Source organism: Salvelinus alpinus, chromosome 14, assembly GCF_045679555.1.
Source record: "Salvelinus alpinus chromosome 14, SLU_Salpinus.1, whole genome shotgun sequence".
Lineage (NCBI taxonomy): Eukaryota > Metazoa > Chordata > Actinopteri > Salmoniformes > Salmonidae > Salvelinus > Salvelinus alpinus.
Window position 1 is genome coordinate 34,133,226 of NC_092099.1, and position 25,157 is coordinate 34,158,382.

General features: G+C 49.0%; 1 protein-coding gene across 3 annotated transcripts in view; it reads right to left on the reverse strand.

Moving 5' to 3' along the window:
* Positions 1–25,157, reverse strand: part of akap11 (A kinase (PRKA) anchor protein 11) — a 31,695-nt gene that overhangs the window by 4,630 nt on the left and 1,908 nt on the right. Inside the window, exons 2-12 of one of the 3 annotated variants that reach the window (XM_071341293.1) lie at positions 23,980–24,079; positions 23,740–23,850; positions 23,604–23,657; positions 23,033–23,164; positions 22,054–22,315; positions 18,227–21,915; positions 17,901–18,071; positions 17,476–17,795; positions 16,914–17,060; positions 14,260–14,343; positions 356–402 (exon numbers count right to left, since the gene is read on the reverse strand). In XM_071341293.1, the coding sequence (XP_071197394.1) occupies positions 356–402; positions 14,260–14,343; positions 16,914–17,060; positions 17,476–17,795; positions 17,901–18,071; positions 18,227–21,915; positions 22,054–22,315; positions 23,033–23,164; positions 23,604–23,657; positions 23,740–23,850; positions 23,980–24,042 (5,080 nt within the window). In that variant the 5' untranslated portion in view covers positions 24,043–24,079. Of the gene's footprint in view, positions 1–355; positions 403–14,259; positions 14,344–14,548; positions 14,807–16,913; positions 17,061–17,475; positions 17,796–17,900; positions 18,072–18,226; positions 21,916–22,053; positions 22,316–23,032; positions 23,165–23,603; positions 23,658–23,739; positions 23,851–23,979; positions 24,080–25,157 lie in introns of those variants that run through there. The other 2 variants (XM_071341295.1, XM_071341296.1) reach the window with 2 other exon arrangements.

Here is a 25,157-nt window from a genome sequence, read left to right on the forward strand (position 1 = left end):
TGAATGAGCGGCAGTGTTGCTGAATGTGTGGGCGGTGGGTGAATTCCCCTCCTAGCAGCACAGACACACACAGCGCCAAGTCTCCTAGTCTAACCACTCTTAATCTATAGCAGGGAACTCAGGACTTAGAAGAATAGGCATTTTCATGATGCTCAGATGCATGTTGAGGTGGTTCTGTTTGTAGTGTGGCTGTGTACTATGGCAACATGGTACGGTATATACTGTTGCTGCTGATAGAGACCAAGTTTAACCATCAAAACTATCAAATGCTTAATGTAAAAAGTAAGAGAATATAAAGCAGCCCATTTGCCTTCGATATCCGGTGCAGTTATTGATATAAGTAACTATATCATACCGCAGGATTCATCCTTGGTCTCAAGCTCCTTGTCCTCAGTGCAGTCGCTGTGGGGTAAGAAACATTACACTGGTTAGAGAACTGACCTGCACAAGGCCATAGTAGAGACACAGAGAACAGACAGAGAGAGAAGAGAGGGAGCACAGAGAGAGCAGCTCGTGTAAAGAGGAAGAGAGTGACAGAGAGCAAATAGAGCAGAGAGGAGAGAAGAGAGGATGAACAGACTAAGAAAGAGTGTGTGAGAGAGAGTTAGTGTATGTGAGAGAGCAGAGCGAGGGAGAGAGAGAGCAGAGGGACGGAGAGAGCAGAGGGAGAGAGAGAGCGAGAAGGAGAGAAAGCAGAGGAGAGAGCAGAGGGAAAGAGGGAGAGAGCAGAGAGAGAGCAGAGGGAAAGAGGGAGAGAGCAGAGAGAGAGCAGAGGGAAAGAGGGAGAGAGAGCAGAGAGATTAAAGGGAGAGAGCAGACGGAGAGAGAGAGAGAGCAGAGGGAGAGAGAGAGAGAGATCAGAGGGAGAGAGGGAGAGAGAGGGAGAGAGAGAGAGATCAGAGGGAGAGAGAGAGAGAGAGAGAGCAGAGGGAGAGAGAGAGCAGAGGGAGAGAGAGAGCAGAGGGAGAGAGAGCAGAGCAGAGAGAGAGCAGAGGGAAAGAGGGAGAGAGAGCAGAGAGATTAAAGGGAGAGAGCAGACGGAGAGAGAGAGCAGAGGGAGAGAGAGAGAGAGAGATCAGAGGGAGAGAGAGAGAGAGAGCAGAGGGAGAGAGAGAGAGCAGAGGGGAAAGAGAGAGAGAGCAGAGGGGAAAGAGAGAGAGAGCAGAGGGGAAAGAGAGAGAGAGCAGAGGGGAAAGAGAGAGAGAGCAGATGGGAGAGCAGAGGGGAGGGAGAGAGAGAGAGCAGAGGGAAAGAGAGAGCAGGGGAGAGGGAGAGAGCAGAGGGAAAGAGAGAGCAGAGGGGAGGGGAGGGCGAGAGAACAGAGAGGAGAGAGAGAGCACAATATATTATTTTGGAACTTTTTGTGAGTGTAATGTTTACAGTTAATTGTTATTGTTTATTATCTACTTCACTTGCTTTGACAATGTTAACATATGTTTCCCATGCCAATAAAGACCTTACATTGAATTGAATTGAGAGCAGAGTGAGAGAGAGAACAGAGGGGAGAGAGAGAACAGAGAGGGAGAGAGCAGAGGGAAAGAGAGAGAGCAGAGGGAGAGAGAGAGAGAGAGATTAAAGGGAGAGAAAGGGGAGAGCAGAGGGAAAGAAGAGAGCAGAGGGGAGGGAGTGAGAGCAGAGGGGAGGGAGTGAGAGCAGAGGGGAGAGAGAGCACAATATGACATTTGAAATGTCTTTATTCTTTTGGAACGTTTTGTGAGTGTAATGTTTACAGTTCATTTTTGTTATTTATTATCTACTTCACTTGCTTTGGCAATGTTAACATATGTTTCCCATGCCAATAAAGATTCTACCTTCAATTCAACGTTCAATTGAGAGAGCAGAGAGAGAGCAGAGGGAAAGAGGGAGAGAGAGCAGAGAGATTAAAGGGAGAGAGCAGACGGAGAGAGAGAGAGAGCGAGAGAGAGCGAGAGAGAGAGAGAGGGAAAAAAGAGAGCAGAGGGAAAAAAGAGAGCAGAGGGAAAAAAGAGAGCAGAGGGGAGGGAGAGAGAGAAAGAGAAAGGAGAGATAGAGAGAGAGAGAACAGAGGGGAGAGAGAGAGAGAACAGAGGGGAGAGAGAGAGAGAACAGAGGGGAGAGAGAGAGAGAACAGAGGGGAGAGAGAGAGAGAACAGAGGGGAGAGAGAGAGAGAACAGAGGGGAGAGAGAGAGAGAACAGAGGGGAGAGAGAGAGAGAACAGAGGGGAGAGAGAACAGAGGGGAGAGAGAGAGAGAACAGAGGGGAGAGAGAGAGAGAACAGAGGGGAGAGAGAGAGAGAACAGAGGGGAGAGAGAGAGAGAACAGAGGGGAGAGAGAGAGAGAACAGAGGGGGAGAGAGGGAGAGAGAGAGAGAGAGAGAGAGAGCAGAGGGGAGAGAGAGAGAACAGAGGGGAGAGAGAGAGAGAACAGAGGGGAGAGAGAGAGAGAACAGAGGGGAGAGAGAGAGAACAGAGGGGGAGAGAGGAGAGAGAGAGAGAGAGAGCAGAGGGGAGAGAGAGAGAACAGAGGGGGAGAGAGAGAGGACAGAGGGGGAGAGAGGGAGAGAGAGAGAGAGAGAGAGAGAGAGAACAGAGGGGAGAGAGAGAGAGAACAGAGGGGAGAGAGAGAGAACAGAGGGGAGAGAGAGAGAGAACAGAGGGGAGAGAGAGAGAGAGAACAGAGGGGAGAGAGAGAGAGAACAGAGGGGAGAGAGAACAGAGGGGAGAGAGAACAGAGGGGAGAGAGAACAGAGGGGAGAGAGAGAGAACAGAGGGGAGAGAGAGAGAACAGAGGGGAGAGAGAGAGAACAGAGGGGAGAGAGAGAACAGAGGGGAGAGAGAGAGAGAACAGAGGGGAGAGAGAGAGAGAACAGAGGGGAGAGAGAGAGAGAACAGAGGGGAGAGAGAGAGAGAACAGAGGGGAGAGAGAGAGAGGGGAGAGAGAGAGAGAGGGGAGAGAGAGAGAACAGAGGGGAGAGAGAGAGAGAACAGAGGGGAGAGAGAGAGAGAACAGAGGGGAGAGAGAGAGAGAACAGAGGGGAGAGAGAGAGAGAACAGAGGGGAGAGAGAGAGAGAACAGAGGGGAGAGAGAGAGAGAACAGAGGGGAGAGAGAGAGAGAACAGAGGGGAGAGAGAGAGAGAACAGAGGGGAGAGAGAGAGAGAACAGAGGGGAGAGAGAGAGAGAACAGAGGGGGAGAGAGGGAGAGAGAGAGAGAGAGAGAGCAGAGGGGAGAGAGAGAGAACAGAGGGGAGAGAGAGAGAGAACAGAGGGGAGAGAGAGAGAGAACAGAGGGGAGAGAGAGAGAACAGAGGGGAAGAGAGGGAGAGAGAGAGAGAGAGAGAGAGAGAGCAGAGGGGAGAGAGAGAGAACAGAGGGGGAGAGAGGGAGAGAGAGAGAGAGAGAGAGAGAGCAGAGGGGAGAGAGAGAGAACAGAGGGGAGAGAGAGAGAGAACAGAGGGGAGAGAGAGAGAGAAACAGAGGGGAGAGAGAGAGAGAACAGAGGGGAGATAGAGAGAGAGCACAGAGGGGAGAGAGAGAGAGAACAGAGGGGAGAGAGAGAGAGAACAGAGGGGAGAGAGAACAGAGGGGAGAGAGAGAGAACAGAGGGGAGAGAGAGAGAACAGAGGGGAGAGAGAGAGAACAGAGGGGAGAGAGAGAGAACAGAGGGGAGAGAGAGAGAACAGAGGGGAGAGAGAGAGAACAGAGGGGAGAGAGAGAACAGAGGGGAGAGAGAGAACAGAGGGGAGAGAGAGAACAGAGGGAAAAAGAGAGAGAGCAAAGGGGGAGAGAGCAGACAAGTCTTCGGGACAAGTCTCTGAATGTCGTTGAGTGGCCCAGCCAGAGCCCGGACTTGAACCCGATCAAACATCTCTGGAGAGACCTGAAAATAGCTGTGCAGCGACGCTAAACATCCAACCTGACAGAGCTTGAGAGGATCTGCAGAGAAGAATGGGAGAAACTCCCCAAATACAGGTGTGCGAAGCTTGTAGCGTCATACCCAAGAAGACTCGAGGCTGTAATCACTGCCAAAGGTGCTTCAACAAAGTACTGAGTAAAGGGTCTGAATACTTCTTTCTTTTTTTCTTTTTTATTATACATTTGCAAAATGTTCTAAAAACCATTTTAAGGTTTGTCATAATGAGGTATTGTGTGTAGATTGATGAGGAAAAAATGACAATGTAATCCATTTTGGAATAGTAACATAACAAAATGTGGAAAAGGTCAAGGGGTCTGAATCCTTTCAGAATGCAGTGTAAATATCACTCCTGGAGTAGGGTGGGGTTTGGCATTGTACTGTACAGGCTACAGAGATAGATATCCCTTACCCCAGGACGAGGGTGGGGTTTGGCATTGTACTGTACAGGCTACAGAGATAGATATCCCTTACCCCAGGACGAGGGTGGGGTTTGGCATTGTACTGTACAGGCTACAGAGATAGATATCCCTTACCCCAGGACGAGGGTGGGGTTTGGCATTGTACTGTACAGGCTACAGAGATAGATATCCCTTACCCCAGGACGAGGGTGGGGTTTGGCATTGTACTGTACAGGCTACAGAGATAGATATCCCTTACCCCAGGACGAGGGTGGGGTTTGGCATTGTACTGTACAGGCTACAGAGATAGATATCCCTTACCCCAGGACGAGGGTGGGGTTTGGCATTGTACTGTACAGGCTACAGAGATAGATATCCCTTACCCCAGGACGAGGGTGGGGTTTGGCATTGTACTGTACAGGCTACAGAGATAGATATCCCTTACCCCAGGACGAGGGTGGGGTTTGGCATTGTACTGTACAGGCTACAGAGATAGATATCCCTTACCCCAGGACGAGGGTGGGGTTTGGCATTGTACTGTACAGGCTACAGAGAAAGATATCCCTTACCCCAGGACGAGGGTGGGGTTTGGCATTGTACTGTACAGGCTACAGAGATAGATATCCCTTACCCCAGGACGAGGGTGGGGTTTGGCATTGTACTGTACAGGCTACAGAGATAGATATCCCTTACCCCGGGACGAGGGTGGGGTTTGGCATTGTACTGTACAGGCTACAGAGAAAGATATCCCTTACCCCAGGACGAGGGTGGGGTTTGGCATTGTACTGTACAGGCTACAGAGATAGATATCCCTTACCCCAGGACGAGGGTGGGGTTTGGCATTTTACTGTACAGGCTACAGAGATAGATATCCCTTACCCCAGGACGAGGGTGGGGTTTGGCATTGTACTGTACAGGCTACAGAGATAGATATCCCTTACCCCAGGACGAGGGTGGGGTTTGGCATTGTACTGTACAGGCTACAGAGAAAGATATCCCTTACCCCAGGACGAGGGTGGGGTTTGGCATTGTACTGTACAGGCTACAGAGATAGATATCCCTTACCCCAGGACGAGGGTGGGGTTTGGCATTGTACTGTACAGGCTACAGAGATAGATACCCCTTACCCCAGGACGAGGGTGGGGTTTGGCATTGTACTGTACAGGCTACAGAGATAGATATCCCTTACCCCAGGACGAGGGTGGGGTTTGGCATTGTACTGTAAAGGCTACAGAGATAGATACCCCTTACCCCAGGACGAGGGTGGGAGGTCTAAATGACTGTTGCTCATTTTGAAACAAATTTTTTTGATTTAGTATAGTATCAGTCATTTTGACTAAAATATTAAGTCTTAGTCACATTTTTTGTCATTTGAATAATGATTTAGTTTAGTTATTGTCAAAATGACAAAATCAGTGGGCCATTTTAGTCAACTAAATATCCTTTCATTTTAGTCACATCGCATTTGTATTGCCTCATTAACCTATAGTAAACATACATCACTGACACACACAATACATAGCCTTGTCCTACCAACATACTTTTCTGCATAACATCCTATTCTCTTCCCAACAGCAGAAATATTACAAACATAAGAATATATAACAATTATCTGTCCATGTAAATTCCTAATTCAGCCAACATAGATATTACACATTACATACAAAACAAACACACTCAAGTGAGAGCAAGAGAGAGACAGACAGAGTGAAAGGAGAGAGAGAGAGATAGAGAAAAAGACAGAGAGACAGAGAGAAAGACAGAGAGACAGAGAGAGAGCGAGAGAGACAGAGAGAGAGAGAAAGGAGAGCGCGAGAAAGAGGATACAGAGAGGAGGAGATAGAGAGAGGAGAGAGGAGAGAGGAGAGAGAGGAGACAGAGCGAGAGAGAGGAGACAGAGAGTGAGAGAGAGGAGACCGAGAGCGAGAAGACAGAGCGCGAGGAGACAGAGCGAGAGCGAGGAGACAGAGCGAGAGCGAGGAGACAGAGCGAGAGCGAGGAGACAGAGCGAGAGCGAGGAGACAGAGAGCGAGAAGACAGAGTGAGGAGACAGAGAGCGAGGAGACAGAGAGCGAGAGAGAGGCGACCGAGAAGACAGAGAGCGAGAAGACAGAGAGCGAGAGAGGAGACAGAGAGCGAGAAGACAGAGAGCGAGGAGACAGAGAGCGAGAAGACAGAGAGCGAGGAGACAGAGAGCGAGGAGACAGAGAAGACAGAGAGCGAGGAGACCGAGACCGAGAAGACAGAGAGCGAGAAGACAGAGAGCGAGAGAGAGGAGACAGAGGAGACAGAGGAGACAGAGAGAGAGAGAGAGAGAGAGAGAGAGAGAGAGAGAGGAGAGAGAGAGGAGACAGAGAGAGAGAGAGAGGAGACAGAGAGAGAGAGAGAGGAGACAGAGAGAGAGGCACAATCACCAGATGATGCAGTAAAGTATTAGAGAAGTAGTATGGGTTACACCTCCATCACTCGTCTTGTCACTGACATCGTTATCAACGTTCATTGATGCCTAAAAGGAGAATTGGGGCTACTGACTTTGAACGGGAGCTAATGACTGTTTCGCCCAGTGATGTAGTCGAGTCACTAAATCTCAAGTCTAAATCGAGTCCCAAGTCCCCTGTGTTCCAGTCCGAGTCCCCATGTCTGAGTCACTGGGTCCACATGAACTCAAAATAAAGTTAAGCAGTAAGATAAAGTGTAGTGGCAAGAGTGATTTAGTCAATAAAATGTTTGCTATCCATTTTTCTTTCTTTCTGTACCACCAAATATTTGCATATAGGCTACTGGTAATGTTACCAGGGCCATGTTCAGTTGCAAAACGTTCTTGAACGTTGCAGATAGAAATTCAATGACTAGAGCCAACGTTATTCCTTATTCAACATGTCAGAGGCATGTTTGTTCTACATAGCATATTTCTATCTGAACGTTCCAAAACATTGCATCCAATGCCAATAAAGATTCAACCTTCAATTCAACCTTCAATTGAGAGAGCAGAGAGAGAGCAGAGGGAAAGAGGGAGAGAGAGCAGAGAGATTAAAGGGAGAGAGCAGACGGAGAGAGAGAGAGAGCGAGAGAGAGCGAGAGAGAGAGAGGGAAAAAAGAGAGCAGAGGGAAAAAAGAGAGCAGAGGGAAAAAAGAGAGCAGAGGGGAGGGAGAGAGAGAAAGAGAAAGGAGAGATAGAGAGAGAGAGAACAGAGGGGAGAGAGAGAGAGAGAACAGAGGGGAGAGAGAGAGAGAACAGAGGGGAGAGAGAGAGAGAACAGAGGGGAGAGAGAGAGAGAACAGAGGGGAGAGAGAACAGAGGGGAGAGAGAACAGAGGGGAGAGAGAGAGAGAACAGAGGGGAGAGAGAGAGAGAACAGAGGGGAGAGAGAGAGAGAACAGAGGGGAGAGAGAGAGAGAACAGAGGGGAGAGAGAGAGAGAACAGAGGGGAGAGAGAGAGAGAACAGAGGGGAGAGAGAGAGAGAACAGAGGGGAGAGAGAGAGAGAACAGAGGGGGAGAGAGGGAGAGAGAGAGAAGAGGGGAGAGAGAGAGAACAGAGGGGAGAGAGAGAGAGAACAGAGGGGAGAGAGAGAGAGAACAGAGGGGAGAGAGAGAGAACAGAGGGGGAGACAGGGAGAGAGAGAGAGAGAGAGCAGAGGGGAGAGAGAGAGAACAGAGGGGGAGAGAGAGAGAACAGAGGGGGAGAGAGGGAGAGAGAGAGAGAGAGAGAGAGAGAGAGAGAGAACAGAGGGAGAGAGAGAGAGAACAGAGGGGAGAGAGAGAGAGAGAACAGAGGGGAGAGAGAGAGAGAACAGAGGGGAGAGAGAACAGAGGGGAGAGAGAACAGAGGGGAGAGAGAGAGAACAGAGGGGAGAGAGAGAGAACAGAGGGGAGAGAGAGAGAACAGAGGGGAGAGAGAGAACAGAGGGGAGAGAGAGAGAGAACAGAGGGGAGAGAGAGAGAGAACAGAGGGGAGAGAGAGAGAGAACAGAGGGGAGAGAGAGAGAGAACAGAGGGGAGAGAGAGAGAGAACAGAGGGGAGAGAGAGAGAGAGAACAGAGGGGAGAGAGAGAGAGAACAGAGGGGAGAGAGAGAGAGAACAGAGGGGAGAGAGAGAGAGAACAGAGGGGAGAGAGAGAGAGGGGAGAGAGAGAGAACAGAGGGGAGAGAGAGAGAGAACAGAGGGGAGAGAGAGAGAGAACAGAGGGGAGAGAGAGAGAGAACAGAGGGGAGAGAGAGAGAGAACAGAGGGGAGAGAGAGAGAGAACAGAGGGGAGAGAGAGAGAGAACAGAGGGGAGAGAGAGAGAGAACAGAGGGGGAGAGAGGGAGAGAGAGAGAGAGAGAGAGAGAGAGCAGAGGGGAGAGAGAGAGAACAGAGGGGAGAGAGAGAGAGAACAGAGGGGAGAGAGAGAGAGAACAGAGGGGAGAGAGAGAGAACAGAGGGGGAGAGAGGGAGAGAGAGAGAGAGAGAGAGAGAGAGCAGAGGGGAGAGAGAGAGAACAGAGGGGGAGAGAGGGAGAGAGAGAGAGAGAGAGAGAGAGCAGAGGGGAGAGAGAGAGAACAGAGGGGAGAGAGAGAGAGAACAGAGGGGAGAGAGAGAGAGAACAGAGGGGAGAGAGAGAGAGAACAGAGGGAGAGAGAGAGAGAGCACAGAGGGGAGAGAGAGAGAGAACAGAGGGGAGAGAGAGAGAGAACAGAGGGGAGAGAGAGAGAGAACAGAGGGGAGAGAGAACAGAGGGGAGAGAGAACAGAGGGGAGAGAGAGAGAACAGAGGGGAGAGAGAGAGAACAGAGGGGAGAGAGAGAGAACAGAGGGGAGAGAGAGAGAACAGAGGGGAGAGAGAGAACAGAGGGGAGAGAGAGAACAGAGGGGAGAGAGAGAACAGAGGGAAAAAGAGAGAGAGCAAAGGGGGAGAGAGCAGACAAGTCTTCGGGACAAGTCTCTGAATGTCGTTGAGTGGCCCAGCCAGAGCCCGGACTTGAACCCGATCAAACATCTCTGGAGAGACCTGAAAATAGCTGTGCAGCGACGCTAAACATCCAACCTGACAGAGCTTGAGAGGATCTGCAGAGAAGAATGGGAGAAACTCCCCAAATACAGGTGTGCGAAGCTTGTAGCGTCATACCCAAGAAGACTCGAGGCTGTAATCACTGCCAAAGGTGCTTCAACAAAGTACTGAGTAAAGGGTCTGAATACTTCTTTCTTTTTTTCTTTTTTATTATACATTTGCAAAATGTTCTAAAAACCATTTTAAGGTTTGTCATAATGAGGTATTGTGAGTAGATTGATGAGGAAAAAATGACAATGTAATCCATTTTGGAATAGTAACATAACAAAATGTGGAAAAGGTCAAGGGGTCTGAATCCTTTCAGAATGCAGTGTAAATATCACTCCTGGAGTAGGGTGGGGTTTGGCATTGTACTGTACAGGCTACAGAGATAGATATCCCTTACCCCAGGACGAGGGTGGGGTTTGGCATTGTACTGTACAGGCTACAGAGATAGATATCCCTTACCCCAGGACGAGGGTGGGGTTTGGCATTGTACTGTACAGGCTACAGAGATAGATATCCCTTACCCCAGGACGAGGGTGGGGTTTGGCATTGTACTGTACAGGCTACAGAGATAGATATCCCTTACCCCAGGACGAGGGTGGGGTTTGGCATTGTACTGTACAGGCTACAGAGATAGATATCCCTTACCCCAGGACGAGGGTGGGGTTTGGCATTGTACTGTACAGGCTACAGAGATAGATATCCCTTACCCCAGGACGAGGGTGGGGTTTGGCATTGTACTGTACAGGCTACAGAGATAGATATCCCTTACCCCAGGACGAGGGTGGGGTTTGGCATTGTACTGTACAGGCTACAGAGATAGATATCCCTTACCCCAGGACGAGGGTGGGGTTTGGCATTGTACTGTACAGGCTACAGAGATAGATATCCCTTACCCCAGGACGAGGGTGGGGTTTGGCATTGTACTGTACAGGCTACAGAGATAGATATCCCTTACCCCAGGACGAGGGTGGGGTTTGGCATTGTACTGTACAGGCTACAGAGAAAGATATCCCTTACCCCAGGACGAGGGTGGGGTTTGGCATTGTACTGTACAGGCTACAGAGATAGATATCCCTTACCCCAGGACGAGGGTGGGGTTTGGCATTGTACTGTACAGGCTACAGAGATAGATATCCCTTACCCCGGGACGAGGGTGGGGTTTGGCATTGTACTGTACAGGCTACAGAGAAAGATATCCCTTACCCCAGGACGAGGGTGGGGTTTGGCATTGTACTGTACAGGCTACAGAGATAGATATCCCTTACCCCAGGACGAGGGTGGGGTTTGGCATTTTACTGTACAGGCTACAGAGATAGATATCCCTTACCCCAGGACGAGGGTGGGGTTTGGCATTGTACTGTACAGGCTACAGAGATAGATATCCCTTACCCCAGGACGAGGGTGGGGTTTGGCATTGTACTGTACAGGCTACAGAGAAAGATATCCCTTACCCCAGGACGAGGGTGGGGTTTGGCATTGTACTGTACAGGCTACAGAGATAGATATCCCTTACCCCAGGACGAGGGTGGGGTTTGGCATTGTACTGTACAGGCTACAGAGAAAGATATCCCTTACCCCAGGACGAGGGTGGGGTTTGGCATTGTACTGTACAGGCTACAGAGATAGATACCCCTTACCCCAGGACGAGGGTGGGGTTTGGCATTGTACTGTACAGGCTACAGAGATAGATATCCCTTACCCCAGGACGAGGGTGGGGTTTGGCATTGTACTGTAAAGGCTACAGAGATAGATACCCCTTACCCCAGGACGAGGGTGGGAGGTCTAAATGACTGTTGCTCATTTTGAAACTAATTTTTTTGATTTAGTATAGTATCAGTCATTTTGACTAAAATATTAAGTCTTAGTCACATTTTTTGTCATTTGAATAATGATTTAGTTTAGTTATTGTCAAAATGACAAAATCAGTGGGCCATTTTAGTCAACTAAATATCCTTTCATTTTAGTCACATCGCATTTGTATTGCCTCATTAACCTATAGTAAACATACATCACTGACACACACAATACATAGCCTTGTCCTACCAACATACTTTTCTGCATAACATCCTATTCTCTTCCCAACAGCAGAAATATTACAAACATAAGAATATATAACAATTATCTGTCCATGTAAATTCCTAATTCAGCCAACATAGATATTACACATTACATACAAAACAAACACACTCAAGTGAGAGCAAGAGAGAGACAGACAGAGTGAAAGGAGAGAGAGAGAGATAGAGAAAAAGACAGAGAGACAGAGAGAAAGACAGAGAGACAGAGAGAGAGCGAGAGAGACAGAGAGAGAGAGAAAGGAGAGCGCGAGAAAGAGGATACAGAGAGGAGGAGATAGAGAGAGGAGAGAGGAGAGAGGAGAGAGAGGAGACAGAGCGAGAGAGAGGAGACAGAGAGTGAGAGAGAGGAGACCGAGAGCGAGAAGACAGAGCGCGAGGAGACAGAGCGAGAGCGAGGAGACAGAGCGAGAGCGAGGAGACAGAGCGAGAGCGAGGAGACAGAGCGAGAGCGAGGAGACAGAGCGAGAGCGAGGAGACAGAGCGAGAGCGAGGAGACAGAGAGCGAGAAGACAGAGTGAGGAGACAGAGAGCGAGGAGACAGAGAGCGAGAGAGAGGCGACCGAGAAGACAGAGAGCGAGAAGACAGAGAGCGAGAGAGGAGACAGAGAGCGAGAAGACAGAGAGCGAGGAGACAGAGAGCGAGAAGACAGAGAGCGAGGAGACAGAGAGCGAGGAGACAGAGAAGACAGAGAGCGAGGAGACCGAGACCGAGAAGACAGAGAGCGAGAAGACAGAGAGCGAGAGAGAGGAGACAGAGACAGAGGAGACAGAGAGAGAGAGAGAGAGAGAGAGAGAGAGAGAGAGAGAGAGAGAGGAGAGAGAGAGGAGACAGAGAGAGAGAGAGAGGAGACAGAGAGAGAGAGAGAGGAGACAGAGAGAGAGGCACAATCACCAGATGATGCAGTAAAGTATTAGAGAAGTAGTATGGGTTACACCTCCATCACTCGTCTTGTCACTGACATCGTTATCAACGTTCATTGATGCCTAAAAGGAGAATTGGGGCTACTGACTTTGAACGGGAGCTAATGACTGTTTCGCCCAGTGATGTAGTCGAGTCACTAAATCTCAAGTCTAAATCGAGTCCCAAGTCCCCTGTGTTCCAGTCCGAGTCCCCATGTCTGAGTCACTGGGTCCACATGAACTCAAAATAAAGTTAAGCAGTAAGATAAAGTGTAGTGGCAAGAGTGATTTAGTCAATAAAATGTTTGCTATCCATTTTTCTTTCTTTCTGTACCACCAAATATTTGCATATAGGCTACTGGTAATGTTACCAGGGCCATGTTCAGTTGCAAAACGTTCTTGAACGTTGCAGATAGAAATTCAATGACTAGAGCCAACGTTATTCCTTATTCAACATGTCAGAGGCATGTTTGTTCTACATAGCATATTTCTATCTGAACGTTCCAAAACATTGCATCCTGCTGAACGCGCCACAGGTTGTTAGCTATATCTAGTTAATGAGGTAACTTGACTGAACAAGGTGTAGCCTAAACCAATGGTTAACGGTCCGGTCCGCAAGTAGCTAAGTTTTAAAACAGCCCGCGATATACTTTATGAATATAAGACCGCCAATGCATAATAGAAAGAAAAAAACATAGCGGCTGTATTATAGGTAATATCTTTTGAACAGTAATGGCTAGAATCAAGCTGTTTTCTCTGAGGAAAAGAGGGAGACTTGGCAAGTACGTTGGCTACAGAACCTGGCTATGAAATGCAGTGGGGAATGTGCGGGGGTTGAGTGAGACTTTTCTATACTGAAGGGAGAGAAAAATATAGCTGGCATGTTCATTTAAACTAAAGGCTGCTATTGTTTTTAACTTCTTAAAGCAGCTTGTGTTTCTTAAACCAGGCAAAGGGTGTCTAACTAGAACGTTGGTGGTGACTGGTTGCTACGGGGAAGCAAGACAGTCACCTGCGCGATGTGTATAATTGGAGGCGGAGCCTGTCTGCCCACATTGCTTGCTCCCCTGCAGCTCACCAGCTGATATAGGCTAGGATGTGTGCCGTGTCCTTCCCACTGTAGACAACTACGTGCTCTAGATTTTACTCAGAGGAATGTTGTCTCGTCTCATTTTAATCAACTCAAATAAAAAATCATTTACGTTTAGTGGTAGTTTTCTGGGTCTATTTAGACAGTTATAGTCTCATGAAAAATAGGTGTTTGACGAATATTTTATTCCCTATTTTTGTTAACGATAAACACTGGTCTGTTGTCATCACACTCAGCCATGCAGCATGCAGGCAGACAAGCAGGCAGACAAGCAGACAGACAAGCAGCCAGCCAGACAGAGAAACCTGCTTCAATCCTTCCCACACCCACTACAGGACATGCAGCAGGTTCACACACACACTGATTCCATTGACTAGGCTAATTCCGCTTGTCTGCCGACATAGTGGCGACGAACACACTGACAAAGACATTCTCTGTCCTCAATGGTTATCAAGAGGGATCTGTAGAGGGTAGAAGCTGTTGTCTCATACACAGTCACATTCTACAGCGTTGCTGATCACAGCTCTGACATCATGCAATGATTAGGGGGCGTAGGTAGAAGTTGACCCTAACCACTGACACAGGATCACATTATGTAATGGTTTTCTAATGGTAAAGGTTAGGATTGGGGGATAGGATCTGATCTTAAATCTGTGGTTGTGGGCAACTTCAACCTGCACCTATGTGGGAGATAGCGGTCAGCATTATAGCAGTGTTAGCTGTATGTATGTATGTATGTATGTATGTATGTATGTATGTATGTATGTATGTATGTATGTATGTATGTATGTATGTATGTATGTATGTATGTATGTATGTATGTATGTATGTATGTATGTATGTATGTATGTATGTATGGACCGACCTGTCGGAAGGAGAGAAGGACAGGTGCTCCTCATACATCTCTCCCTCTAACCCCAGGCTGCTCCAACTACTGCTGTTCCCATTGCTGCAAGAGACAAGACCAATGCTCAACACTGGTAACATACACACACTGATCATAACCCTGTCCATTACCCTAATCCTAGCAATGACACTAACCCTGAACCAACTAACCCTAACCTGCTCCAACTAACCCTAACCCTGAACCGACAAACCCTAACCTGCTCCAACTAACCCTAACCCTGAACCGACAAACCCTAACCCTGAACCGACAAACCCTAACCTGCTCCAACTAACCCTAACCTGCTCCAACTAACCCTAACCTGCTCCAACTAACCCTAACCTGCTCCAACTAACCCTAACCTGCTCCAACTAACCCTAACCTGCTCCAACTAACCCTAACCTGCTCCAACTAACCCTAACCTGCTCCAACTAACCCTAACCTGCTCCAACTAACCCTAACCTGCTCCAACTAACCCTAACCTGCTCCAACTAACCCTAACCTGCTTCAACTACTGCTGTTCCCATTGCTGCTGGGGAGACAACCGTTCAACAATGGGCACACACACAGTCTTAGGCATGGGAATGACTTTGGTCAAGCAGGTCCATAACAGACCTGGTTGATCTTTCTTACCTGGCAGAAACAACTGCTTTAAAGCATTACATGATCCATCTCAATGTGAGGCTCATACAATAGTTTTGGTCCTGAAAAAACACTCAATCAAAGCAACAACTGATGACTGCCCAATTATGTTAGATGAGATCACTGCATACTAGTCTTCACTTGTGAATTCCACTGGGACATCCAGCTGGCAGCTGGAGCATCACAACACACTGTAGATCCGAGAAGGCCCTTGAGCAAGGCACTTTACCCTAATTTGCTCCAGGGGCACCGTGCTACTATGGCTGACCCTGTAAAATAACACTTTTCACTGCACTTATCAAATCAAATTGTATTAGTCACATGCGCTGAATACAACAGGTGTAGACCAGCGTAGCCTAGTGGTTAGAACGTTGGACTAGTAACCGAAAGGTTGCAAGTTCAAATCCCTGAGCTGACAAGGTAAAAATCTGTCGTTCTGCCCCTGAACAAGGCAGTTGTTCCTAGGCCGTCATTGAAGGCCGTCATTGAAAATAAGAATTTGCTCTTAATTGACTTGCTTGGTTAAATAAAGAGCAGCAGTAAAATAACAATAGCGAGACTATATACAGGGTGTACCGGGTCAATGTGCAGGGGCAATGGTTAGTCGAGGTACCTAGCCAACAATATGTATTTTTTTGTTTAGTTAAATTAGCCCTGATTATCAGGCTGGCTGGAACCTGTACACTGTGCACTCTGGTATGTAAAGAATGATGTGGAGACCTAAAAATAGCTCCACCAACATCATCTAGTTAATTGATGACCTGAGCTAAAATACTGTCTCCGTAGCTGTGGTTTATGAAAGTGGTATGCTGAGAGGTCGTTAAGAAGTCAATCAGTTCTTCCAGGGTTTCAAAACCTTTACAATGGAGCCTTTCCTTAGTTATCTAGTTCATTTGTTGACAGTTGGGAGACAGTTGGAAAAGTATTTTGAAGGGAGAGAGAAGCTAATGAATAACAAACGGTGGAAGGACTTTGTTCTTGTGGAAAGGGCCTGAGGCAGAGAGAGAGAGAGAAAGGCTGCTACAGACACACCTTAAGAAAATATTATGATACCTTCAAAATAACTAGCTGTTCTCCTCACACATTCTCCCATTCAGTATCTGGGGAGAGAAGTGTACATGTTGACTGGGTCTGCTTCCATAGAGATATCAGGCTGAGCCAGAGAACGTCAATAACTCTCCTCCAACCGTGAGACTGGGTGAGACCACGTCACTCTCAGAGCATTACACCAGATTCACTAACAGACCAGTATGTGTGTGTGTTTCTATCATAAAGGAAAAGCCATTTATCTCTTAAAAGTGATATATTATCCTTATGATGCATTAACTCAAACAATCTCAGCAGAACTTGGCATTAATCAGCTATTTAAATTATATAACAACATTTGAGAGAATATATGTATTATTTGCTCAAATCAGAGTTATTTGTTTCTCGGCAGCAGAAGGTCCTACAGGTTCCCAAACTATACATTCTGCTGGTCGTGACCTAAGGTGACCTCACGTCATCCAGCAGCCATCCGACAGACAACATGGAGAAACCCGTCTTGTACTGATCTCAACTCAGTCTCACAGCATCAAACCAGCTAATCCCCAATCACCACAGTCATCTTAAAATGACATGGGAAATGCCATTTGACCTCTTGATTGAGAAATACATCTATTTCTCATTGGCAGTGCAGCCAAAGCGGTGATGACTGACTTGCCTTTATTAGTTTCAGCATTAATTGAAGTCTAGGCTGAATGCCACAACCCTGGTCTAAAGCTCTACTCACTTATATATCAATCCATCTGTGGACATTGAACGTGGGTAAGAGTCCTTCGCTGGTGTGAAAGAGTGAGACAGAAAACAGTACTCAAAGACATTAAAGAAGTGTTTCAAGAGGTGAATCGTGAATCAACTAATCTAGATTAGATGTCTCTAATGTAGCCTTCAGAGAAACTAAAAGAACAGAGCAGATTAGTTTGAGACTACATGATGTTCTGTGTGTTTCCTACCTGTCGCTGAGGTGCAGGAAGCTGCTGGTCTCGTCGGGGTGCTCGTCCTCAAAGCTGAGGTTGGACCAGCTGCCCAGACTGTCATCTCCCACACTCAGACTGAGCTGCTGGGACACCGTGGACTCTGTGGCCTCCCTGCCTGGAGAGCTACCACAGGGAGATGGAGAAAGGGAACCAGACGCAAGAATAAAGATACAGAATCTTTATACAGAGACATACAGTTCATAATACTACCAACATTAGGGACTGAGAGAAATATAGTTAGTAATCAAGATGGTGGACCTCTTCTTGGCTCCTTTACTATTGTTGTGTAATCTGGTCAAGTACAAAATTGCGAAAATTATGGACTCATCAATTAATTGCCCAAGATGGTGCGTCACAAGAATTAGTAAAACCCTTACATATTACTAAGCATCATGGTTAACCATAAGGAAATCCATGTGAACAGTCATGGAATCTTATGGGCCTTGACTCACCATGTGGTTGCTCTCTACAACATTAGGGCTAGTCACAGATTGGTGGTGTTGTGTCTTACACAGACTTTGCCACAATGTATTTGTACCTGAGGTTGGCAGTCTGGCATGCGTTGGACAGCGCGGACGTCATGATCTCTGCGGTCAGACTCTCGGCAAAGCTTGGCCCGTCGTGTCCGATCCCGCTGTCAGCGTTCAGGCTGGTGTTGCTCAGCTCTCGTTTCGCCCCCTCCATCGCCGTAGTGACGATCTCCTCTGCGAACACTACCCTGTGGTCCAGATCGATGTAAATCTCAGGGATCTCCAGGCCACACACCCCCACCTCCCCGTCCGGCCTCCTCCTCTGGCCTGCTCCTGCCCCAAGGATGTACTGCCTGCTAGGCCACGAGCAGAACGGACACTCGATGACCTGTAATAACAAACATCATGAATACTCAAGAACTGTATATAAAAAATGGTTGGGTGATAGACCATAAGTAATCCATCAGAAATAAAATGGCTGACACTTCTTGACCTGGCAGTATCGGCAGGCTGTCTCCCCCAGCACAGAGCCCACTGCTCCCCCCTCAGACGGCCTCTCAGAGTGGGAGTGTCTGTCTGGACCCTGTTGGGCTGGGTGTCCGGCCGAGGCCAGGCCCATCTCCAGTGTGTCGTCCACTATCTTCCTGGCATAGTGCTCCATGACCTGCAGAGACAAATGCTGGGAATTGGAGAAAGCTGAAGTCTAATGCTACAATGCAATGATGATAACATGAATCAGACTGCTGTTAATTCAATGTGTACATGTTTTAACAGTATCTTTTCCTACTCCAATAAAATGATGAACTAAACCAAACTGACCTGCATGACTCCACTGCTGTATCCTCCGTCGTCCAGGCAGCCTGTGCTGTGGTACTGCCTGTTCTTTCCCTCGTTGGCCAGCAGGGGGCATGAAAAGGAGTTCCTGATCAGGTTCTCTGCCATGTCATCCAGCTTGAATTTCTGATACAGACACGAGTCAGTCAGGGACTTGGGTAGTCGGTCTGACGACACACAGAGTTTGCGTGTGACGTCACAGGTGATGCTGTACGCCAACGACTCTGCGAAGTTCACCAGCTCCATGTACTCCCTCTGGCTCCCATCATCAGAGTCGCTGGAAGGAGATCCCACTCTCCCTGCTTCGTCCCTGGGTACAGACGGCTCAGCATTGGGCCCCCTGCAGCCATCCTGGTGGAGCCTCCTGGAGGAGTGGTGCCTGGAGGAGGAGGGTCTCTTCTTCATGTTGCGGGCAGCATGGGCCAGGCCCAGTTTAATGGAGCGGTAGGCCAGACGGCTGGCATACTGATCCAGGACCAGCTCCCTGCTGCCTCCCTCTTTCTTCAGCACCCTGATTAGGTAGCCAGCGTACTCATCTGTCACACTTTCACAGCTGGGATAGTCAGAGGACAGGCCAGAGCTGGCAGTAGAGGTGGAAGTTGACGGGTGGAAGACAGAGGAGAGGTCACCAGACCACTGTTCAGCCAGATGACCCACTCTGCAGCCCCTGCTGTGTTCACTGGGCTGGAGTTGGTTGTGGTGGTGAGGGCATTCCCCTGACCAGTCCTGGCTGGCTCGTTTGACTGCTCTTTGACGACACTGTCCTGACCCCATTATCCTCTTCACGTCACTGATCACCTCTCCCGCCACCTCGCCAGCGTAGATCCACAGCGTGTTCAGGGTCTGCTCCGAGAACTGGGCCACGCTGTCTCTTCTCTCCTCCACCGTCCTCCTACCTCCATCCTCCACTCCTCCCAGAGTGTCCATCTCTGTCGCCATGGAGACAATGTGGCACGCCAGGCGCTCTGCGTAATGGAGGGCTCCCTTGTCGGCCATCTTGTGTCCTCCAACCAACAGGTTGAGTTCTGGCTGCGGACGGTTTCCTGTCTCGGTTCCAGAGTTAAGCCCTTCTACTCCACCCTCCTCTTCCTCGTTCCCGTCTGCCTCCTCAGACAGAGACCTCATCAGTTTGAGCATGAAGTCAGCCTTGTCCATCTCAGAGGGAGACTCTTTGGGCTCAGGCCCTGGCTGGTAGTGTGGGGTGGGAGGAGGGGTGGCGGGAGAGAACTCCTTGGCCAGTTTGCCTTTCAGCTTCTTAGAGAACTGCTTGATCTGCTTCTCCTGGGACACCTTGTTGGGATGCTGGGGGGTGGAGGGGGGCGTACCAGGGGTCCCGCTGGACTTGCAACCAGTGCTGGGAACCATCTCCTCACCGGAGGCCATCTTCCTGCCTTCCCGGCCGTCCATCTCCAACCCTGGAATCTCTAGAGTGTCCTTCATCATCACAGGCCGGGTCTCTGAGACAGCTCTGCTGGTCCTGGAGCCTGACTCACAGGTCACTCTCCCTGGTTTCTGAGAATGAGGGTGGAGAGAGGAGTGGGAGGTCTGGTCAGTGACAGTACCCTCCTGTCCGGATGGAGGTCCCCGACCAACAATGGCTTTAGAAAGGAAGTCAGCACAGTCCTCCACCTTCTTCTTCATCTTTGTGGCAGTCATCAGCTCACACGCTTCACTCACTATCATATCCACCATGTTGCCAGAGAAGTTGTGAAAGGGGGTCTTTGGCAGCAGGTCAGTCTGTGTGGTAGCAGTAGCATCAGAGGCGGCTGTGGTCACCATTCTGCTCTCTGAGCTGCAGCTCCTCTTAGGGCTAGTCTGGGAGGTGTGGGCCAGGCTGGTCTTACACTGGCAGATGTCTTCTGAGTCGTGTAAGAGGGAGATGGCCTGGCCTGCCTGGGGGACAGGTACACAGCTGGCCATCCCAGACACACAGAACAGAGCCTTCTTCACAGTACAGCCATCCTCCCCTGATGGACCTGGGCCTTCCTCGGCAGGGTTAGCCTGGTGGTCAGCAGCGGTACTGCAGGTAGTGTGTGTTTCGTCAGTGCTGACGTAGAATATGTTGTCCAGAGAGACACTGATGGCTGCTTGGGTGGTGAAGGCCACGTCAGCCTGGGACAGTTCGATGAAGGCCTCCTGGAGGACAGACTCAGAGAGGTCTGAGGCATAGGAGGACACCACCTCCTCATCGTCCTCCTCCCCCACGCTGAAGGACCAGTCACTGGGGGTGAGGGGGGTGGAGGGGTGGGAGAACTGACACACTTCCATCATCCCCTCAAACACCAGCTCCTCCGCAAGGTCGGCGGCAAACTGAGTCACGGTGCTGTTGAACATCTGCTTCTTCACCGTCAGGAAGTCCTTCAGAGCGCCCGACACTGCCTCTCCCACCAGGAACCCAGCCAGCCCGTTGATGGCCCGTTCCTTCAGGACGTAGGCGCGGCGCATGCCAATCTCTTGGAAGGCCATCTGGAAGACAGACGAGGTGAGTCTGGCGGCCAGGTGGCAGAGGGTGGTGGTGCAAGAGGACACTCCCTTCTGCAGGTCTCTCAGAGCGCTGCCCAGACTCATCTCTACCAAGTCTGTGGCAAACCTCTGGATGCCGTCCTTAAGAGACTGGGGCTTCTGTTGCAGCTTGGAGACAGTCACCGTCTCCTGGATCTCAGACAGCTTCATGACGTGTCCAGACTGGTTCTGGAACTCCTTGTGACAGACACAGCTCAGATTCTTGTTGTCGTTGAGGTCCACAGGAGACTGGTATCCACACACGGAGCCCAGGATCTCCTTGGACAGACTGCTGGCAAAGTCTGAGTAAGTCTTGTAGAGGGAACACAGGTCCTGGGGTTTCTTTAGCTCCGACTCATCTCCTCCATCTCCCTCGGTCTTCCAGAAGTAATCCAGAGCTCCATCTCCGAGTGGGCTGAAGGCTGAGGAGCTAACGGGGCTGAACAGAGGACCTCCACCTTCCTCACAGGAGGTCCGGGCCGGCCGGGGGGAGTCAGGGGATCCATACGGAGAGCCAAGGGGAAGGGGACTTCTGAGCGGGGTGGGCTTCTTCACATTCGCAGGGAGGGTGCGCTGGTCGAACCGGTGGGGGTTCATGGTGGAACAGCTTCGGGACACTTTCTTGGACCCTGACTTGCCAGTACCAGAGTACTTCTTCTTCTGGTCTGGGCCGGTAATGATAACAGAGGAAGTCGGGTCTAAAGGCAGGGTGAGTGTACAGCTCTCTGAGCTCAGCTCGTCTAGGTCGTCAAACTGGTCAAAGCTGTCGAAGAACTCGCTGACCTCAGAGTCAGAGTCCTCCACCCTGTCTGTCGGCCCCCCGGGGATCTGAGGGATGTCCAGTGTCGCTTTGAGACTTTTCTGGTAGCCAACCTCATCTAGGAAGATGATTGGACTAGGGCTGGAGCCGTCCGACGACTCTGATTCGCTGACGGGACGTGTGGGGGAGGGGAGCCGGGCTCTAGGGCTGCAGAGGGTCCACTGGGACTCTGCCCTTCTGGAGCACTGTACGGTAACGGACACCTCTGGAGGAGACCTACGATTGGTTGAAGACATCCTGTGGGCAGAGCTGATTATGATCCTGGAGCCTGATAGGTCCTTGTCTCTCTTGTGGGCAGGGACTGTCTGGGAGGCCACATCACGCTGGTTTCCATGGAGATAAGAGTCATCGGCTAGGGAAAGAGGGAGATAGAGAGTGGGGGGGTAAATGTTTCGGTCTAAATTTAGTTAACACTTAAGGTTATGCAATAATAAGTGAACACATCATGCTCTATTGAGGGTTCCTGTACATAGAGCTGTGATGAACCTACCGTTGTTATTCTCTCCGGTGGCGGCCTCCTCTAGGTGTTCCAGAGCGGTGACAAAGTCATCTTCGATGGAAGACACAGACTGGTTGGTGTCATCGTCCTCGGGCTGGCAGGGTTCTGCCGTGCCCCTGTGGAGGGCCTGGAGCTCCAGGGCATAACGGACCCCCGCAGCATAACGACCCAGCAGGCCCACCAACACACCAACAATGGGCTGACTGGGGCTGGAGCTGTGCCTTACAACACACACCGCCTTTAGCGAGCACTGCTGCAGAGGATAGAGAAGAAACAGTCAGAGTTTGCTGGTTGCCTGGTACAGTAGTTTATTCTTACTGCCAAGGGACAATTAGCTCTTTGAGGAATAAAAAACTAGGTCTGCAGACTGTCAGCGCCTGCCAAGACACGCTAATCATCGGAGAGTCTTTGGCTTTGGAAACTCACAGGAATTCACACAAGAGTTCTCTTTCCTTCGGGCTGTGTCTTACAGAGAGAGGGGCTCTACTGGGACAGCCTTGTTATGTCTGCATGTCTGATTGTGGTCTGATGTGTTGTTGTATATGCAGAATAGAACACTCAGCGTCACTTCTGTCTTGGCCACCGTGGGTAGAGGCTCAGTTTTAGTTGCACTGCCTGTCTGTATATCTGTATGTCACACACACTGTAACCACAATGCTGCAGAGCCAGACTGCTGAACACTAGCACAGACACATGGGACCAGGCAGGACAATGTGGCAATCACTTGTGAGAAAACAAGCAACCACACTATCCCAGACATCTGTATACCTGGCTAGGTTCAACAGGGTGAAAACACAGAATCTCTCAGGCCTTTACAAGAAGCCTGAGTAAGGTCCTATGAATCAGCCTCAAAACTATATTGAACTTATTTACCTGTGAAATACTGTATTTACTCTGAAGCAGTCTATAGACCTGAGAAACACAGTCTTTCCCCTTTTACCTATTAGGCACTTCCTCCTCTCATGTCTACCTGTGTTGTAGAGTCCCTCCTGTCGGCTGGTTTCCTGCTGTCCTTCAGCAGCAGCACCTCTTCGTTCCTCAGGCTGGTAACGTGGGGAGACCTCAGGAGCTCCGCCAGGTCCCCTGGGAGAGACGACAGGGCCTGGGAATGAGGACAGAACAGCACACAAATAATACATTCATAACGCATCACTTAAAGGGGCAATCAGCAGTTGCTACATCCATTTTTGGACTTAATTCATTAATTATATGTACCCATTGATTCTTGAATAATATAACTTATAAATAAATGCTTCATGAGCTTAGTTCATATCCCATCAGAACCCAAAATATAAGCTTGTTTACTCCAACGTTTGTAAACAAAGTAAATGTAAACAAACATTATAGCTTCAAAACATGGTTTAAACTATAATTTTCATATCATGGATAGTCAGTCCTTGCATCCACAGCTCTGTCTATGAATTTGAGAGTGGTTACATTTCTCCAGCCCCATCTCTCAAATTTTCACAGAAACGCTTTGTTATTGTTTCTACGCATTCATTGAACTACACAAGAGTCAGAGCTGGTGCAGTACGTCTCACCTGTAGAGTTAGATCCTCCCCTTCAGAGAGGCCAGGCAAACACACAAAATGGATCTGATGGAAGAAAAGGACAAGTTAGGGAAATCCTCAAAATCATGAAGTCATAATCAAAGCGTGTGTGTGTTGTGATACACACCTCAGTCAGGCGTGGTGTGTCTCTGGTCTGTAGCTCCAGTCCCATGCTGCACAGCTCCTTCCTGCTCCTCAGAAGGCTCTTCACACACTGAGGCCCGCTGTCACGCACCGTCTACACCATACACACAATTAGAGGGTAGCTTAGGTTTCACACATGCACAACCTTACCCACAGCACCAGGTTATCAACATTTAAATGAAATCAATCAATCGATCAGTCAATATGGCAGTCTGACTCTAACCTCTTTCCTGATGGAGGCTCTGGTCCTGAGAGGAACTCCTCGGATACGGGCACAGGCATCCATGGCAACGCAGGCTGGGTGTGGCGCACTAGCCACTCACCTGTAGAAGGAGAAAGAAGGGAAGGAGAGAGAGGTGGGAAAGAGGGAGAGATTTTATATTTGAAAATTTGATATCATTCTATTCTGATTTACTGACAAGTCTCAAAGATTAGAATGAAAAACAACGATCCTAGTCTATTGCAAGTACAGCTGCAAAGGGAGGGTAAACTTTACAAGTTCACCAGTAAACTAACAGAATTTTGGTATCTTTCAAGGATTTTATGTAATCTATCACAAGAATATCAGAGGTATCTGTAATAATCTCTAGCCCCCTGTGGCCTTAGCACATGTAAAATCTACACTGAGTATACCAAACATTAGGAACACCTTCCTAGGAACACAGCCTCAATTCGTCGCGGCATGAACTCTACAAGGTATCGAAAGCATTCCACAGTGATACTGGCCCATGTTGACTCCAATGCGTTCCACAGTTGTGTCAAGTTGGCTGGATGTCCTTTGGGTGATGGACCATTCTTGATACACACGGGTAACTGTTGAGCGTGAAAAATCCAGCTGCGTTGCAGTTCTTGACACAAACCGGTGCGCCTGGCACCTACTACCATACCCGATTCAAAGGCACTTAAATCTTTTGTCTGGCCCATTCACCCTCTGAACAGCACACACACAATCCATGTCTCGATTGTCTCAAGGCTTAAAAATCCTTCTTTAACCTGTCTCATCCCCTTCATCTATACTGATTGAAGTGGGTTTAACAAATTACATCAATAAGGGATCATAGCTTTCACCTGGATTCACCTGGTCAGTCTATGTCATGGAAAGAGCAGGTGTTCTTAATGTTTTGTTCTTAATGTCTTCATACTAAACCCTCTTTGATAAGACTCAGTCTTCATCCACTCTCAACACAAACCCTAATCATAACAGGAAGTCAGCTGTAGAGGTCAAGAGGTTAGATGTACCACTGCACAACAACACAACCCCAGTCACCTCAGAAAGACAAACACTGGTGGAGATGAACTGAACTGATGCACTCAAGCAAACACTCAGATTAAGTTCAATAAATTCAGAAATCATAAAAGCAGATATTCTTCGATCAGGTTTCCAGCAGCCTTAGATGTTGG